We start from the raw sequence: 18650 nt of genomic DNA, 5'->3' as shown, positions 1-18650 counted from the left end.
GTATTTAAAATAATTGAAAGATGCACACCAAGACACTGAACATCATATCATTGCATTTGATGTTAGAGCTGACTTGATCTCTTCTGGCAGAGTGTTCCCACAGATAGGAATTGAGAGATCCTTTTAATATTAATTCCACTAATGAGATGAACAGTTCTCAGCAGCTTTAGGTTATCTTATTATTTCAAATGTATTTGTGGAATGGAGACGTGAGTGTTACCCACATAATTCACAGGGATGCTGTGAAACCCATTAAAAGTCACTAATCAGTATTGCACCTATTAATTCTTTAATTCATATCAATGTGATATTTCTTCTCTTTAAAGGCTTTGAAGATTTCTCTCTTTCCCGCATAAAGATGACTTCTGGGAGGAGACTTGCTTCACATATTTTATTTTAAAATTTCAGTGTACTTGTGCTGTATTTCATGACTCCTGAGGTACAGGAGCTAAACCCTGGACATAGAAATAGAGGGATAAGCAAGGAGTGGATTTACACAGCAGCTTTTCTGATGATACAACAAGTCCTGCCCTGCAAAAAAAACAGCAACCCTGATGACACTACATGAACAAACTGCTGATAAAACTGACACGGGTTGCCTCTGCAGGTAGAGTGGGATGTGGAGAGTGGAAAGAGCAGGTTGCCCATGTACCTCATCCTAAGGGCATACTGTTGGTTTGCTGACCTTGAACAGGTGAGCTTGAAGAGCAAGAGAAAAGAAGGATATGACTTGAGATGAAAAATTAGTTTCTGGAGCCGTGCAGATAAGTGTGGGGAAGAGCTGGTAAGGGATGAGAACATGCTTGACAAAAAATGGGTCTGTTCTGGGAGAGGTGACAATTATGATGATTTAATAGACAAGATTAGCGCTAATGAGTTGTGAGCACTTCAATTTTCTTTTAATGAAGGGATTGATTCTCTGAGCTGGCACAGCCCCTGAAACTGGGTTTTCTCATTTGGAGCAGGAGATGGTTGGAAAATGAGGTGGGTTTGAAATTGCCTGAATTCATGTCTTTTAATGTTTGGAACTAAGATAAAAGTGACTGGTGTACTGATGTAGTAAAAGCAGTTTATTATGAACTTAATATGGCATTTTGAAAATGGTATTTCTTATTAATTAGACTTCAGGAAATAAAGTGTCAGTTAACATTATCTCTCTTTCTTCTGTTTCTTACTATGCCTCACTTTGGCACTTTTAGGATTGTAATTGACATGACTGTGAAAAAAATGGAAGAAAAGGAAGGTCCTACCTAGAAAGTTTTACCATTCAGAATTCCCCAAAACTAAAAAAATTCAGGGTTTGGCCGACTGTCATGAAATGCAGAAGCCAAGAGGACAAAAATGAAACAAAACCAATCAATGTATTTTTGTGACTTGCTGGTTAAATACACACAAATTTCTGTTAGTAAGCAAATGAATAAATACCCAGTATTCTGTAATTATATAACAGAAAAGTTATAAAAAGCCAAAATGGATAATCACCAATTGTTTAAAAGCATTTGGTTATTTTTTTTTTGTTACATAGTGCAATTAAATGGCAAAAAGCAAGGCTAATCCACCTGTTAGAGGTGAAATTATTAACTATCTAAAACAACTTTTAGTTGCCTCCCAAATTTTAACTCTTGATAGCTATAAAAATATGATTTGCTTTAGGTGGGAAGAAAGTGCATATTTCAGAACATTTGAAAAATTCAAATGTATATTTTCAGCAGATCTGATAAATGTATGAGCAGACCATCAATGCTACAAAGGTTTTGTTACAGAGAATTTAGTTATATCCCTGATGTGGAAAATGGCTGGGGGCTTGGAGAAAGTACTGGATGACTTTCCCATCTGTTAAACTATTTTTCTGGAAATATTTAGTGTGAGGTATCTGCTGGCCTTTTTGTGTGCTCTCTGATGAACCCTGGTGCTTCAGAGGACTTCCTTCCTGCCTTTTAAATATTAATTTCATACACAATTTATGACATTGTCATGGAGACCAAACTTCATTTCTGCTGGTACCTTGCTGGCTTCATGCTGCCATCAGCTGATTTTACAGTTTTCACCCTATTAACATTCCACTAAATGCTGATGTTCTTCTGTTCCCTTCCTAGTTCCCACTAGATCATCCTTTTGAGAATTGTCACCAGTTCTGTGCATCAGCAGTGCCAATAACAAAAGCAGCAAGTTATAATGGTAGCAAAGGGACAAACAAATAATTTATCCTCCCTTATAGATATCTAAATAGATCTTTTAAATGAACATATTTTTTTTACTTCTGTAGTAATTGCTTTTTTTGCTTTTATCCAGTTGTTTGGAGTTTTGTGTGGTGGATGTGAATGCACATTTTTGTTTTAATTATTTTTCTGCCATATTGTGAGAGAGGGCTTGAGGCTGTGAGATAAGGTGATTTACAGTCTGGCATTTGTGAAAATAATTGTACTGGCCCTTTTTTATTTTTAATATTATTCTCTTGATATTTCATTTAAGGTGATTTTTTTATCTCATGCTCTGCTCTTATCTTTCTGAGCACAGACCATCATCACATCCAATTCACTATAAATGTTACATTAGAGGTGAGAACACTTTTGAGCTTTTCTGATTAAATACTGTTTTTCTTTCCTCATTTCATAATGCCAGTCACTGCTATGCAAAAAGTAGTGGGCTTCTTTTTGAATGACCTGCTCCCAGGAGATGAGAAGGCTTGCCTAAACCTTCTGGGTTTGGATCTGCTTTTCTATATGCACTTAATGAGTGAATTTAATCAGTGCTCAGTGATTAAGTCAAGGATGCTTCACTGAAAAGCAATTTGGGTGGGTATGATCTGATACAGAGATGAAATGGAAGGGAGATGCTGTAGTACAACATAAATCTCTACAAGCAGTGACCTGGGGTGGAGAACCCATATTGAGGACAGCAGAGAAACAGAGGGAGAATGTGCTCTGGAGTGCACAGGCTGGATGGGAAAGAACAGCTGGACAGTGTCACAGCCCAGGCTCCCCTCCTTCCTGCTGGCAAATGGAATCCTTTCTCAGAGGTGAAACAAGGATAACCAGGTCTTTTCTAATGACTGTGGTCCATGAGGCTTTTGTTCTCTCCCTTCTATGTAATAAGCTGGTGTGTAAAGGCAAAGAAATTTCATATTGGTTTTCTCATAAATTCCCATTTGAAACAGACTGTTCCATTTCTAACCAGTGCTGTCTGATTGTTCCTGCACTGGGAAGTCAGAGTCAAAATTCCCTGACCTGGGGATTTTGGCCAGGCACAACAGAAGAGCAGTGCTCCTGTTAAAATGGGATGCTATTGACAAAATGCAGAGCAGTGATGGAAGGCAGTCTGTGCCTTGCCCATTGTTAAAAACCTTCCTTTCTTTTAATTTCTGTTTTGCAGAGCAACCAGTCCTACATCTTGCAATATAATTTCCTTTCCTGAGGCAGTTCCACAGACCAGAGCAGTGGGGTAACAGCCTCAGTAGGATGGGCAGGATGCTCTGCACTCATCATTTCCTTCTAATGACAAGTTTGTGAGGATGCTGAATGTTTTCATCATTAGAAAAGAGAGGAGACATGACAGATTTATCACACTGGTGTAGTGCTCAGGGGTATGTACAGGTGATTCTATATTTGCACACAGATGAACTTATAGATACAAAGAATTTCCTGCTTTTTTCCTGCATATTTAAAGATGTGGCCTAAGAATTACAGAAGAATATGAGACCAAGAAAAAAAAAGTAAATTTTTGTCCTCGTCAGTTTTGTTTTCAGGCTCTTACCCAACTTCATTCTCAGAATTTCAGCTTTCTCAACTGCTTCTGCTGCATTAAAGTGCCTGTACTCAAGACTGCAGCTAACATGTGAATTCACAAAGGATGATTTCTGCAGCTATTTGCCTCCCTCTGTCAGAGGATAAATTTACATCTTCAGTCTACATATTTGAATGCTAAGAGTATCTTCCCACTTGCTGCTATTGTGTGTAAATTGCCATCAGCCTCTGTTAGAAGCTTGGTTAATGTGTTCAACAAAGTGATGTTTCTTGGTCCCAGTCCCAAATGCAAACGTTTTTCAGTCTCATACTGGCTTATTAAAAGAATATATTGTTTCCATTGTCCCATCCAATTTAGCTACAGCTGCCAGCCTTAGCACTGAGAGTCAGACCCACTTCAATTATTACTTCAAATTAAGACAAATACAACTTGGGGGGACAGCTTATAACCATTTTCTCTTCATGTGCAGTAAGATAAATTTGCTGTTTGAACTTGGCTGAGTCTTGCACAGAAAAGTGAGAAGAACCTCAATTAACGCGAATCAAATGAACAGAAGACATGTCAATTAAGAAAAAAAGTTTTTGGAAACTTGCCCCTTCCTTGTCTTGCCTGGAGGACTGTTAGACAGCTAGACTCTTGATTCCTTTGCTAGAGGGTTGTGAAGAAGAAAGAACTCCCAGGTTGGATTTCTGCCTTCTTCCTCCATCTGCAGGCTGCTGGATTGCCTGAGCCAGATCTACACCCACCTCAGTGTCTGGGCTGCCCTGCTCTGAAACTGTCATGTCACCAGGCTGGTGCCTTTCCCAGATTTGTAGTGTTTGGGTACACGTTAAAAAGAAAAAGAAAAATGTGATATTTCCATGGACATTTATAAGCATCACTGAAACTAGTTTTGAAGTACAGTTGCTTAAATTTTCTTTTCCCCTCCTATTTTCTTTATAAGGAAACAGTTTAAGAGAGATTCAAGGTAAGATCAGGACATAGTTGTGCAGAGGCAGGGGGTCAGGAAAGGAAGCAAAATTCCATCCTCTCCCGAGTCCCTGGAAAAAGCAACTGTCCAGCCATTTGCTCATCCATACAGAGAATGGGCTGTAGCTCTTCCACTGTAGATTTGGCCGTCCACAACCATTGCATCCAGTTTATTCCTTGTCCCATCTTCTTAACCAATGGCACAACCTGTCTCTGGCAGGTGGCCTGCAGTAGTGCAGAACATGCAGTCAGGGGAGTCTTCCTGATAGACACCAGTAAATCCATTTATATCCACTGTATTAAATTAATAACTCCTGCATTTTGTTGTATTCTGAACACAGGAATAGTGGTTCAAGAAGCCTTATATGTGGAAGCTGGAAAGTAATGCCTGTGAGGCAGCATTCAGTATTATTCCTTCATGTCTCCTTCTTTTGCATCTGGAAAAAGATGCCTGACGACAAAGGCCCTTGCCCTGGATTTAGTTCATGACCCCTCCTTGGTGCAATGGTGCTTTTGAAGGTGATGTTCTTTGCTCTTACTGGGGTCTCTCCCTTGTTCCTGACAATTTGACATGCTCCTCCTCTCTGCACCTCTTTTAACCTAAGCAATGTTACCACAAATAACATGACTCTGACATGTTAAATTTAAAAGCAGAGGAAACACCGAAGGCTTGACAGACAATTTTGCAGAATAATTTAAATGTCTGAGTTGAGATAGAATGATAGTAGTTGACATCTGAAGTTGCTTCTTTGTGATTGCTCTGAATCAACTTGATAAACTCAACTATAAATTAGAAAGGCAAGAGTTATCTCAGTTTTATAACAAATCTTAACATTTATTGTGACTATAATTGGAATTGAAAAAACAACATGCTGAATCTAATAGTGGTGGTGAGGTTTGATTATTCCTATTCTGAAATACATTTATGCCATGAAAAAATATTGCTCTTTGGCAGCAGTTACAATGAATAAAGAAGAGTGAATTATTGAGATCCATTCCCAGAAAATTTAAACAAAGACAATACAGGCAGAACTAGAATTTGGGTTTGCGTTTTGTTTTTTTTTCACTTGATGAGATCATAAATTCCCATTCAGCATATCCTCTCTGAAAAATATATTTGTACTCAGAGATTTGCCTAACTCATGGATAAAATAAAGCTGTAAAAGGATTTCCTTTTTTTTTTTCTTTAGAGCTATAGTTCTAACTATGCTCTAAGAACTGTATTAAACACCTTCTCTATCTGCTGAGAGCATCAAAGAATGTTCCTAAAAGTAATCACAGTGCTGCACATTTCAGAAAACAAAAAGACCCAAAAGATCTACCAAGGGAAGATGTTCCACTTCACATGCTAGGAAAAGGAGGGAACATGAAGATGTGGCACATACACAAAATATAAATGGAAGCCTGATTGCCTCCTATGGCACAAGAGCTGCCATGAAACAGAACACTAAGAATCATGGGTGTTGATTTATCTGACTGGTCATATTCAAATTAATGAGCACAAAATGCTGCTGGCTGAGAACCACAGAGATGTCCAAGGCTGAACCCCTACACTGCTGCACTGTGAGCCAATGCAGGTAACTTGATCACTGCAGTGTTTGGAGAAATTCAATTGCTTATCATCATGTGGGAGAAAGATGTGTTAAACAGAGATTTTTGAGCAGCTTTTCTTCCTTTGTGCTTCACTGATAAGCTGAGGTTAGTGTAGAGACAGCAACATAAAAAAAGAAATTTAAAAAAAAAAAAAAAAAGCACAGGACAATTGGCTATGTTTATTTATTTTACTTATTCCTATAACTGCCTTAAAGAATTTTCTTAATTAAGGATCCCTAACCTGAAGGGCTCCTCACTCTTTCCTTGTCTCTTTGCACTAAATCTGGTTCTTATTAAAGAACAAGCTTCTGTTTTCATGAAATTGAACATTATCAAAAAGCTTCTTCTATGTTGAGGCAACATAGATAGAAAATTAGGGAAATTTTCATTATTTGCCTTTTTTCCTGGCTCATCGTAACACGTTGTATTTGCAAGTTATTACCTTTCATGTCTTTTTAACATCAATAGGTGAAGGTCTGTTAAATGTAAAATCAATTAAGTGATCAGAAGCAAGATATGCACCACAGGAAGGAACTTAGAATTTGTAAGACCAGCGTAAATCAGAAAATCTGTCTTATATTTTTCTCTGCTGATCAAACAAAAAACGTTCTCTGAGAATCATAATTACCAACCCTTCTGTACCAGTCAAAATGTACATGTGAATGTGATGGGCTGACCATATTAGGGACTTCCTAAAACAGAAAGGATAAGCTCTAGAGAACTTGAATTCTTATGAGCTTGCATCAGACATCAGCCTCTTTGCCTTGGTCTGCTGCTGTAATCAGTGGGAAAAAGAGAGACATTCCAGGGGGGCGTTACCACAGCTGTGGGCAGGACCATGGGTGTTCTGCTTAATGCACAGTGACCACAGAGAAACTGTTTTCTAACCCAAAGTACATTAATCATGTGCCCAAAGATAGTCTGGACAAAACTGGGTCTAAGAATCTGGATTTGGATTTTTAAGGTTTCTCCTAGATATGGTGTATGGATGAGAAAAAACAGTAAAAAAAAAAAAAAAAAGATTATTTCGTGTATGCTCATGCTGCTTGAAGAACCACTTAAATCACACTGTTCTCTTACATTCCTTCCAGAAGAATTGGTTTTTTGCATGGAAATTAAATTTTGTAAGGAAATTTTTGTATGAAAGAAATTATCTTTAAATTGAAACTGAAAACAGCTTTCTGTCCTCGTTTAAAATGACAGAGAAACAATAAGCCTAATTTGTTTTGCACTACATCCTTCACATTACTATTCAGATTTTTGCTTCATCTTTTGGGTTTGGAAAGCTTGTAAAATAACTTGCATGCCAATTAAGAGGGTAAGTCTGAAATGAGATAGTAAAGATTCAACAGAGTGAAATGTGTTTTGGTCCATCTTGTTTAATTTATTTTAACATTTTAGAAATGCCCACAATTAAGAAATAAGGTACATCATACTAAGAGGAATGTCTGAAAATGTTAGTAGGCATCTACATGTGATTGAAAGCATCATACTTTTAAATTTTTAATTAACATAGTTTAAAATTAACTCTTTTATTGACAGAAAATAAGAGAAGCTGCTTAAGTGAAACCTTTCGAGTAGCTGGCTTTATTCACGAGGATTATACTGGAGGAGATTCTCTGGAAGCTGGTTGAAGATGTTTATGTATTTCTAACAAAAATGAACCTTTATTTTATTAGCAGTGAGGAATTTTCATTTACAGTGAAGTCAGGAAGAAGGAAAGGGATGATAGGAAATCTGTCCAATTCTAGTGAGTAAACTAACTATAGAAGGTGTATGCATGCAAGGAAAGATTGATCTGACTTTTCTAGGTTTCATACCAGGAAAATGAAGGGGTTTGTGTAGCTCAGAGGGAAATCTTGTTCATGGCTAAATAAATGAAAAAGAAAAGCACTATTTTAAGCCTCTCAACCCATGCAGGGTGCCAAACACACAGAGATACACATACACAATCAGTGCAGTGTCTAAGGTTATACACAGCAAAAACCTCACCTATTCTTAACCCCAGTATGTGCTCTGTTGTTCATTCAATGAATCACGTACTGAAGATTAAATTTGTTATGATTGAAGCTTAATGATAAGTGCTGCAATTTTGATGTTTCTTTGCTTCATAAAACTGAAAAAAAAAAAAAAAAAGACACAAAATTGTCTCTAAGATAGAAACAGTGTTTAAAGCTAAAAATAGAAAGAGTTTGGAATCATTCATTGTCATCTATCAGAAGTTTGATTGCTGAACTTTGGGTTTCAAGAAAGCCTAAGTCCAGACCCATAACAGTCTTCTTTCGTTAGCTTCTGTTGTCCCAGCACAATTTTATTGCTCTGTGCTCTAAAACTTTGGGTTATTTGATCAAACTGAAATCCTTGTTTAGTAGTTAGCTATTAGCATTGGTAACTAATTTTTAAAACCTTCCACTAAATGAAGAACTGTGAACCTCAAATAATGAGGTTATGAGAAAGAGGAAAGAGAAACAGAGGAGATTCTCTATGAGACAAACCTGTGCTCAAATTCTGTTATTCAACACTCCTTTAATTGTATGTAGTTTAGATAACCAGGTAGCTGTTGCAATGAAAAGGTTGCAGAATCATAGAATTGTTTAGTTTAGAAGTGACATCTTGAGTTCACCTGATACAAACTCTCAGCTCAAGCAGAGTCACCCAAGACAGGTTGCCCAGTTGGGATTTTAGTATCTCCTCAAAGGAAGGCTCCACAGCCTCTCTGAGCAACCTGTCAAACCAATGTTTGAGAATCCTCACAGAAGAAGAATTTCCTTGTGTTCACACGGGATTACTGTGTTTTAATTTGTGCTCAACACCTCTTGTCCTGTCCCAGAGCACCACAAAAAAGAGTCTGTCTCCCTCTTCTTCATTTCTGCCCATCAGGTGTTTGTACACACTGATGAGATCCCACCTAAACCTGCTCTTCTCCAGCGTGAACAGTCCCAGCTCTCCCAACCTTTCCTCATATGAAAAATGCTCCAGTCCTTTATTCATCTTTGTGGCCCTGCACTTTACTCTCCATGGACTGGGGAGGCAAGAATTGGATGCAGTACTCCAGGTCAGCCTTGGCGTTCCTAACCCTATCACTGCAATATCAGATAAGAACTCTGTGTTCTTTCTGGATCACCCACCTGCTTCCACCTCTTGTACACTTATTTTTACTGTCTGAGTTCAGTTAGGATCTCCTTGTTCATTCATGCTGAATTCCTTCTTATGCTTGATTTTCTACTTTTCAGGATGGACCATGTCAAGCATTGGAACATGCTGCCCCAAGAAGTGGTAGAGTAACCATCCCTGGAGGCATTTAAAAGGCATATAGATGTGGCTCTTTAGGACACAGTTTAGTGGTAGACTTGGCAGTCCTGGGTTAATGGTGGGACTTGATCGTGCAGCTCCTTTCCAATCTAAAATATTCTGTTATTCCATACTTTATGAATATATCAAGCTTTGCCAGTTACAGACTGAGATCTTGACATGCATCTCAAATGGAGTCCAAATTTTCAGTCCATTATTCCCCATGAGCTTTTTCCTCACCCCAAAATTTCTCAAGTACCTATTTTCCTAGGTGAGCAGTTTTCTGTATTGGTAGTGGAGCCCTTGTTTGTGTGAATAGTTTCCCTGGGTTTGTCACACAAGCTGTCTGTTGCCTGCTTTAATTGGAAGTGCTTGAGACAAGCTGGGGACAAGAGAGACTGGTTGGCACTATACACATAATTGCTACTGCTGTAGTGCCACGTGCATATGAAGTGCTATAAATTGGCAGTGATAATAACACAAAGTGATAATGAAGAACTTGGTGAACATTTGCCAAGTACAGCACATCTCCAACACAGCTGAATGGAGTTTAGAGGCTGCATCCAGATGAGAGTATCAACAAATCCCAAATGCCTTCTCTATATGTCTTAATTCAATCAGAATAGAGCTCTCATGTGTAATTGTGATGTACCTATTTAAAAGACTATAAGTAGAACAGAAGATAGTGGAGACTTTCTTTTTTCCACTCAACACAAGATAAATGAAAGTTAAAACACTTGGAAAATAACTGATGAAGAATGAAGCTGACTTTGGTTTCAGAGAGTAAAAGTGAGTGAGGCTGGTGAAAGCTGCCATGCTTTTCATGATAGCAGAACAATTAAAATGAGCTTTGAGGATATTGCATCCAAGTCTGCTAAAAATCCTAAACAAATAGACTGAGAAATGAGCCTATTTTGCATTCATTTGCAAGTCTTACTTTATCATTGGTCTAATAATATTTGAGAAAACACAGACTTTATCATGAGACTGTGCCATTAAGTCTACAAGTATATGAGCAAATGAGCCAGAAAAGTAATTAATTTTCTCCTGAAAAACAAATTATGAGAAAACACTTTCAGAGACCAGCCATTTGCAAAAAGAGAGCTCTTAATATGTGGGAATAAAAATGTTTCCAGAGTCACAGTAACTGATAGCAATGTGCCTTTTTTCCTCCATTTGATTGTTCATAATGTACCAAATATTCATCCTATTTGTCTAAAATTTTCTAGGCTTTAAACAAGTGTTCATGAAAGTTTCAATTAAAGTCACTTATTGTCTCAAAATTTTCCTACTGCAGCAGCCTTCCTTGGAGTAAGTTCATCCAGCCCTTTTCTACAAGATCTGAGGAAGCATCATTGTTCCTGGGTTAGGGAGCAGAGCAGGGACATGACACTGCTGAGCTGAAGGAAGGAACTGATTACAGCCATTTTCCAAGAATGTGGTAGTGATGACATGAAGATGGCAATACCTACAGATGGAGAAAACCTCATATACACCGAAAGGATGAGTGACACAGGTGACATAGGTCAGCAGGAGAAATCCTAACTGGATATAAGCAAAATGTCTCTTCAAGACCAAATGAGTGGCTGGAACACGCTTCCCTGAGAGGTTGTGGAATTTTCATCCTTGGAGATTTTCAAAACTGCCCTGGATAAGGCCCCAAGAAACCTGACCTAGTTTGAAATTAGTCCTGCTTTGAGGAGGTTGGAATTTGGAATTGCTAACATCTGAAGAGCTTTTCCATCCAAAATTATCCTGTCTGTCTATTGCAATGTTCAGTGAACGCTACTTAAGCACAATAAAAGACCTCACATGACTGTGGGTTGTATGCAAACCCTGGATCTAAACTCTTTAGTCCCAGCCTAAAAGGAACAGAAAACAGTAAGAACTCTTTCTCATTTAGTAGATGACCACCTACATTTAACCACATGGTTCTCTCATGGTTTCTCTACCATATCACCATGATGAAAGACAAACAGAATACCATATTTTTATGGAATGATTAGGGTTGGGAGGATCCGTAATGATCATCTACTTCCAATGAGCAGGGACTAGACCAAGCTGCTCAAAGCCCCATCCAACCTAGCCTTGAACACTTCCATGAAAGGGTCATCTTCAGCTTCTCTGGACAACCTGTTCCAGTGCCTCTGAGTAAAGAATTTCTTCCTAACATCAAATCCAAACCTGCCCTTTTTCACAATCTACAGTTATTACCATAACCCACATCTCAAATGACCTCTTACTCCCCTAGCATTTGCAAAATCATAGGCAAAAACAAAGAAGCTTCTTCTAGGTGGAGCGAAACATTGGTTGATTAAAACCAGGTGAAGGAGTGAAAGAAAATGTGCTCTAAAACAAACCATCTTAAATGATCAGGACTCACAAAGAACCTAAATACTTCAAAACAACATTGATCAATAATTGTATTTTGCATTTGTAGAAATGACTCTTGTATTTCTCAGTTTGGAAATAGGCATATTTCCTTTTCTTTCCAACAATAGATTTCTATTAGACTTTGCAAGCACAAATCTCAAATTTCAATAAATAACGTTCATCCATTTTCCAAAATAAGAAAGAAATCTATAGAAATGTAAACAAAACAGACATTACTAAGGAACATTTCCAACATTCCTTCAAAATACTTGCATATTTGTATTTACAAAGTTAATAAATCTTGAGGCTTTGTCTCTTATGTCTTGTCCTTGGCTGCAGGAACACGCAAACTTAAAAACTTTCATTTGATTGGCTTGGACATTTGGTTTTATGAAAAACATAATTCAAAGGTAAGTATTTGCTATTTGTAGTCACAGTGGGTGTAACAGTTTTCAGCACACCTTCTCAGCATGGGGAAATTTGTAATGATTTTATGTTTGACTGATCAAAGTTGCTATTTTTGGCACCTGTATTATAACCTGTACTTATACCAGCTTATATTATGTCTACATTTTATTCCACCATACCCACACAAGAGAGCTCTGGACTGTTATTTTTCTTCTCTAACTGTTCTTTGGCAAATGTCAAATTATTCAAGCCTTTAAGTGATCTGTTCTTTTTCAATGCAGCAAGTCTTGGGTAAACCTTTTGCTTTACAGAGGGTGAGGAGTATTCTATTACATAGTTACACAAATTGGACTGGTAAGAAAAAAAGCAAGGTAACCATATCAAGAAATGGCATCTACATCTACACTGGGAAAATCTACAGTTACTGGTGGGGGGTTTGTGTCATTGAAAAATTACCATGTCCCTTTAATGTTGCCAGGGGAAAACTGGAAAAAAATTCTTTAATATTGTAGTTAGGAAACACCAAGGATCAATCATTTGTCATACTCAGTGGAAAGCAGAAGTGTCATCTGAATGTATAAACTGTGCAAATCTCGCTTTAACTGATTATCTCAAGATTATGAAGTTAGGTTTGGTCTTAATGATGAAATTTTTCTAATGTGTTTCTATCTTTAATTTAAGTCATATATAAAATATCCATCATTATGTCCTTTTTCCCAGGTAATTCATATGAAACAAGATATATGAATACTGGGTGCCTCCACTGGAAGGATTTCAATGAAAAATTACCCTGGTTAACTAAAAAGAAGGAATGAAAGGGGGGAAAATGATCTTAATAATTCAACTGTAACTGCTTTTGTGAAGACAGGGTTACAAATAATAAATACAAATATGATATAAATACAAAATTTAGATATTACTAAAACAAATATACAGATATAAATGTGGAAATAGATATAATTTATTCAAAAAATACTTTGTTTAAATGTCTTTCCATCTAGGACTGTGTTCAATAATAGTTTATCTTCCAGTCTGAAGATACCCAAAATTTCAATTCCCTGTTTGTTATGCGATTTATTATTTTATTTTAATTTGGAGAAAAATTATTATAATGCATTAAAACTTTTCTTCAACCAAGTGAAAGCAGAGGATGGCTCTGTGTTTAGAACAGTTTTCCTGTAATTAGAGAATGATGCTATTTAAGAAACAAACAGGAACTATTACTTCAAGTCATTTACTCTTTTATTTCAAGGAGGTTTTTGTCTTTAGGGTAACTAATAATGTATTAATGGTATTCAATATCAATTGATTAATATTCAACATAAGTCACAACCTTACAATTCATTCAGAAAGTATTTCTCAGCTACCTGCTTAACATAAAAATCCCAAACAACTCCTGAATTTATTTCAAAAACCAATCAATCCTTTTCTATGTAATTTACCTTTGAGCAGATAAGAAGCTTACAAAAGTAAAATGACAGTGTTTGCTCAAAAACTAATCTCCACTGGTCTGATTTGCCATCAGCCCCTCCCCAACTAGCAGCAACATTTTCAAAGACTCCTTTCTCCCATGGCCAATATTTACTTGTCTATTTCAATTCTTAGACCAATATATCAAAAGCTCTTATATCTTAAAATATTGAACTAGAAAAAAAGATAAAGGTAATATTTTATTTCTTATGTAAAGACAGAATACTGGATTTGTCTGAGGGAGAGAGGCATCGGACTAGATCTCTTGTGACCATGACAAACCAAACTTGTCTAAGCTGGTGCACAAAGTCCTGTTATTCCTTAAACAGGGTAGAAGGAAAGCAATACCATTTGTTACCTGACTGCACAGCAGGACCTGGAGAAACTCCTGCTCTGCATTCAGGAGCTCAGAAATTGGTAGCTGCAAGATCTGCTTGGTGGAATGCCTGTCGGCTCCAGAGACCTTCCCCTGTTTGCCATGCCCAAGATGTCCTCTAGGTCAAAGACACATGGTTTCATTAGGATGAATTTCTTTGCCCTCCAGAAAATGTCTTGGAGTGGTCTTAATCACACTATGGTTTGATCCACACAGAGAAATTCCACCCATGGATTGTTCCAGCTGGGTCAAACCAGGGACCTGCCTCATGCAGGGAAAGCACCATCATCCATGAGAACAGATGTGAGATCGGCATGATGTGGTGGAATTTAGCGGGGGTGGAGAAATCTGCTGACAGACTGAACACATCTATGTACATGTTCCTTCAAACCATGCCCATACAGCTTATGCCTTAACCAAACCAGTATGCACAATACTTCTGGCAGGGTTAGAAGAGTTACCAGAGACACATATCAGTACAAAAGAAAAAGACTAACTGTGGCCCTGAGTGCAAGAACAGAACATCAGAGAGGATATAGGGAGCTTCACAAACACTATGTCTTGGTGTGCAATATTCTATTTTCAACTTCTAAATAAAACTGACCTGTGCTCCCTCCACAGGTCATGAAAGATCACAGAATCATAGAATAAAAGGGTAGAAGGATCTCAAGGATCAGCTGCTCCAACCTTTCCTACCAAGTCATGATCTAGTCAAGATGGCCCAGACAAATCTGAGAAGTGTCCTATTTGGGAAGGCTGCCTAGTTCTTCAAACATTACCTGTATTTTTGAATGTCTCCCAGCTTAGTTTTGGTGTTGTGGAGGTATTTTTGGTTTTGTTGAATGTTTTGTTTATTTGGGTTCTTTGTTTGGTTTTTGTGTTTGGATTCAAAGTACTTTGTTCTAGAGGTACAGTCACTTCTGGAACCTTGTACCTCTGTCTGTAGGGATTGCACTTGGTGTGCTTACCTGAGAGGAAAGGCAATGTAGCAGGAGATTGATTCACTGGCAAATCTAACAGCCCCTGGACAAAACCCATCTGTTGTCATCCCAGCCTGGATTCCCAGAGATGCCTGAGGCCCTGAGAGTCCCAAGGCAGTGAGTGGGTGGAGGTTGGTTGAGCCCTGTAGGAAAGCTTTGTTTGATCTCTCTTTTAAATCATTAACAATTACAGATGCACAAAAGCTTGCCTGGCAGGTGATAATGGACCACCATTCCCTACTCACAAGCACACAACACCAGAGTACCTCAGCTTAAAAATATGTTTGGAATGAAAATCATGTTCCACCAAGTGTTAGCATTTATCTGGATGTGAACAAGATTTTACATTTATTTCTGGTTCTCATGGGTCTTTTGTCTAGACTGAACATTCACCTTGAAACATACTCATAATTAAAAAAAAAAAAAAAAAAAGGAATAATCATTGCATTAAAAGCAAGTTCACAACAGCCATTGTTTACCCTGCTTTCACACTCTGCTCAAAAAAAATGACTACAGACATTTATCTCAAGACTAGAGGTGCATCAGTACCATTTCTACTGACATGTAGAAACATTACTTTAGGCACCAAGAGTGCTCTTTATTCCCAGACAAGACACAATTTCACTTATCATTTAAGTAGAGTTTTCAATTTGCAATTTTTTTTCAAAATTTTTAAAAATAATATAAAAAAGAAAGAAACAAAATCTGTACCTTACTGAAGTGATAACTGAAGGGAAAAATTAACATTTTTCGGAGGATGCTGAGGCACTGGAACAGATTGCCCAGAGCAACTGTGGCTGTCCTATCCTTGGATGTGTTCAAGGACAGGTTGGATGAGGCTTTGAGTAATGTGGTCCAGTGCAAAGTGTCCCTATACATGGAAGGGGGGTTGGAAATAGACGATTTTAAGACCCCCTTCCAACCAAAGCCATTCTATGATGATGAATTTACCTCTGCTCAATGCTAGAATCTCTTCACTTAAAATAACAAATGTCAAAAAAGAAAAAGAAAATCTTAAATGTAACTACACATTTAAGCTTTGCTTCTGCAATTGCTCCAGGCTCAGCAATGCACAATACTTGGAAGAATTTGAATATATTTGAAGCCTTCTGGTTTTTTAACCTGTGTATGTGTTTGTGTGTTACAAAATTCTGCCTCTCTAGAGGTGAGCAGACACCATGTGCCACCCATTTTACCGTTTTGCTTCAGAGGTTTGACTTATTGAGGAGCAAGCTTGATGCAAATAAAATGACTTTCCCCTCCTGGCATTTGGCAGTCACACAGAAATGCAACAGAAGAGCAGAGTATGAGAGAAAGTCACTTCTCAGAACTATGTTCAGAAAGAACAGCAAGCATTAAATTCAAAATGAACCATCTGTGACAACCCCTAAGCAGTGCCTCATTTCAGTAAGTGCAAGCCTGGGAATGAAAGTGAAAACTGTACGTAACTGTCAATTAAAATAATCTAATATAGACTTTTCTGCCTCTGGGGCATGGGTGTGCACAGATTTTCTGGAAGCCCTTTTTTATTTTCTTGGCATAAATTTTGCAGTTCAGGAGAACTGAATCACATCTGTAGCCAATATATATTACACACCTCATGGGAGGAAAGGTGCTGGAAGAGGCACTTCCAGTGTGGATCACCTTCAGTAATCCATGTATATCTGGTATAAGATAATGTAACTTCACATCAAAATTAATTCTAAAACAATTTCTAAGAAAAGAGTGATTTCACATCAGAAATAAGGTATTTACCATTCCTCATTTGGGAAAACTGTATCTTATACAGTTGCATTTAGAAACTAAATCTGGAGAGTTCTGTTGGTTCACTTAGACCACAAGAAACCAGGGCAATGGCAGCATAGCCAAGGTAAGTAGAAACACATGGAAATTCCTGCTTGCCCAAACACTAGATATGTATATATACACTGCACATTGACTGCCTACACCTTTGGATTTACAGGATTTAAATCACATCAAAATTTGGTCCTCAGAGTGTTCAGCAGGCAGTTCTGGGAAAGAGTCCAGAAGAATTCCATCAGTAACCATGAAGACTTTTTCATTTTATAAGATATAGGTTGCTGACTGAAAAAAAAAATGTGTTGTTAGGCAGTAAAATTGCAGGTTTAGTCCTTATTGAATTTGGACCTCCGCTGCAAGCTGTAAAAAATACTCAGCTAATAGAACATTGTGTATATTTATTGAATCTGGAAAATACCCCTGAGACAGCAGCTCTCAATGCTGCCGGGATACTTTCCATAAGCACTGAACTAGAGTTGTATGTGTGTAAATATCAAGTGTGTTTCAAGGCCTTTCATTTTAATGGTACTACTTTGTCACCTGAATGAGTACATGCTTATTTAAGAATGTAAAAATCTTAAAGGTATTTTAAATTCTGTTTTATCAACCTTCAGGTGTTAATCCATGTTTAAAATAAGACAGTAGTGTGGCAGTAGCTCAAGTTCTGCTTGCCTTCATGTTCCATTTTCAGCTGGGATTAAATTAGTCTTCTTTTTATTAGAACAGCGCTGTGTTTTGGATTCAGGATGAGAATAATGTTGACAACACTCTGATGTTTTGGCTCTTGCTCAGCAGTACTCACCATAAGTCAAAGAATTTTCAGTGGCTCATGCTCTGCCAGTTGGAGCTGCACAAGGAGCTGGGAGGGAGCACAGCTGGGACAGCTGATCCAAACTGTCTAAAGGGATATTCCACACCATAAAGCATCATGCTTATATAAACTGGGGGATTTGGATGGGAAGGGCTGATTGGTACTGGGGGATAGGCTTAACATCACTCAGGGGGTGGTGAGCACTGCAGTTGTACATCATTTGTTCTTCTCGAGTTTTCTTTCTTTCTCTACTTTTCATTTTAATTATTACTGTTTTTATCATTAGTACTATTATTATACTTCCTTTTTTCAATTATTAAACTATTTTTGTCTCAACACACAAGTTTTAACTTTTTTTCTAATTCTCCTCTCCAGCTCACTGGAGGAAAGAGGAGTGAGGGAGTGTCTGCATGGTACTTAGTTGTCCACTGGGGTCAAAGCACCACGTTTAAATATCCAGAGTCCCACCACAACCAAAACCTGTTTGCAGGACTCAGCAGTGAGAATGCCTTTTCTGTGCATGCCTTTTGAGCAAATCAGGGATTAGCCAGGATCTCCTTAATGAGAGCCACCCCAAGGCATGGCTGTGACTAAATCATCCACCCTGAGATCTCAGCTGTAACCCTTTTTTCCAGGTATTCCTTCCAAGATGAAGAGGACATGTTCATGGTGGTTGATCTCTTACTCGGAGGTGACCTGCGTTATCACTTGCAGCAGAACGTCCACTTTAATGAAGGCACTGTTAAACTGTACATTTGTGAGCTGGCACTTTCCTTGGATTATTTGCAGAGATACCACATTATTCACAGGTGAGTGAATTTCATTTGAGGAATGG

General features: G+C 37.9%; 1 protein-coding gene across 1 annotated transcript in view; it reads left to right on the top strand.

Annotated features, from left to right (window-relative positions):
- Nucleotides 1–18650, top strand: part of STK32B (serine/threonine kinase 32B) — a 156068-nt gene that overhangs the window by 67173 nt on the left and 70245 nt on the right. Inside the window, exon 4 of the mRNA XM_083860796.1 lies at nucleotides 18451–18624. Coding sequence (XP_083716922.1) covers nucleotides 18451–18624 — 174 coding nt within the window. The remainder of the gene's footprint in view (nucleotides 1–18450; nucleotides 18625–18650) is intronic.

This window comes from Zosterops lateralis, assembly GCF_965231275.1.
Source record: "Zosterops lateralis genome assembly, chromosome: 5".
NCBI classification, from domain to species: Eukaryota; Metazoa; Chordata; class Aves; order Passeriformes; family Zosteropidae; genus Zosterops; species Zosterops lateralis.
This window is presented reverse-complemented; position numbering and strand designations above follow the sequence as displayed.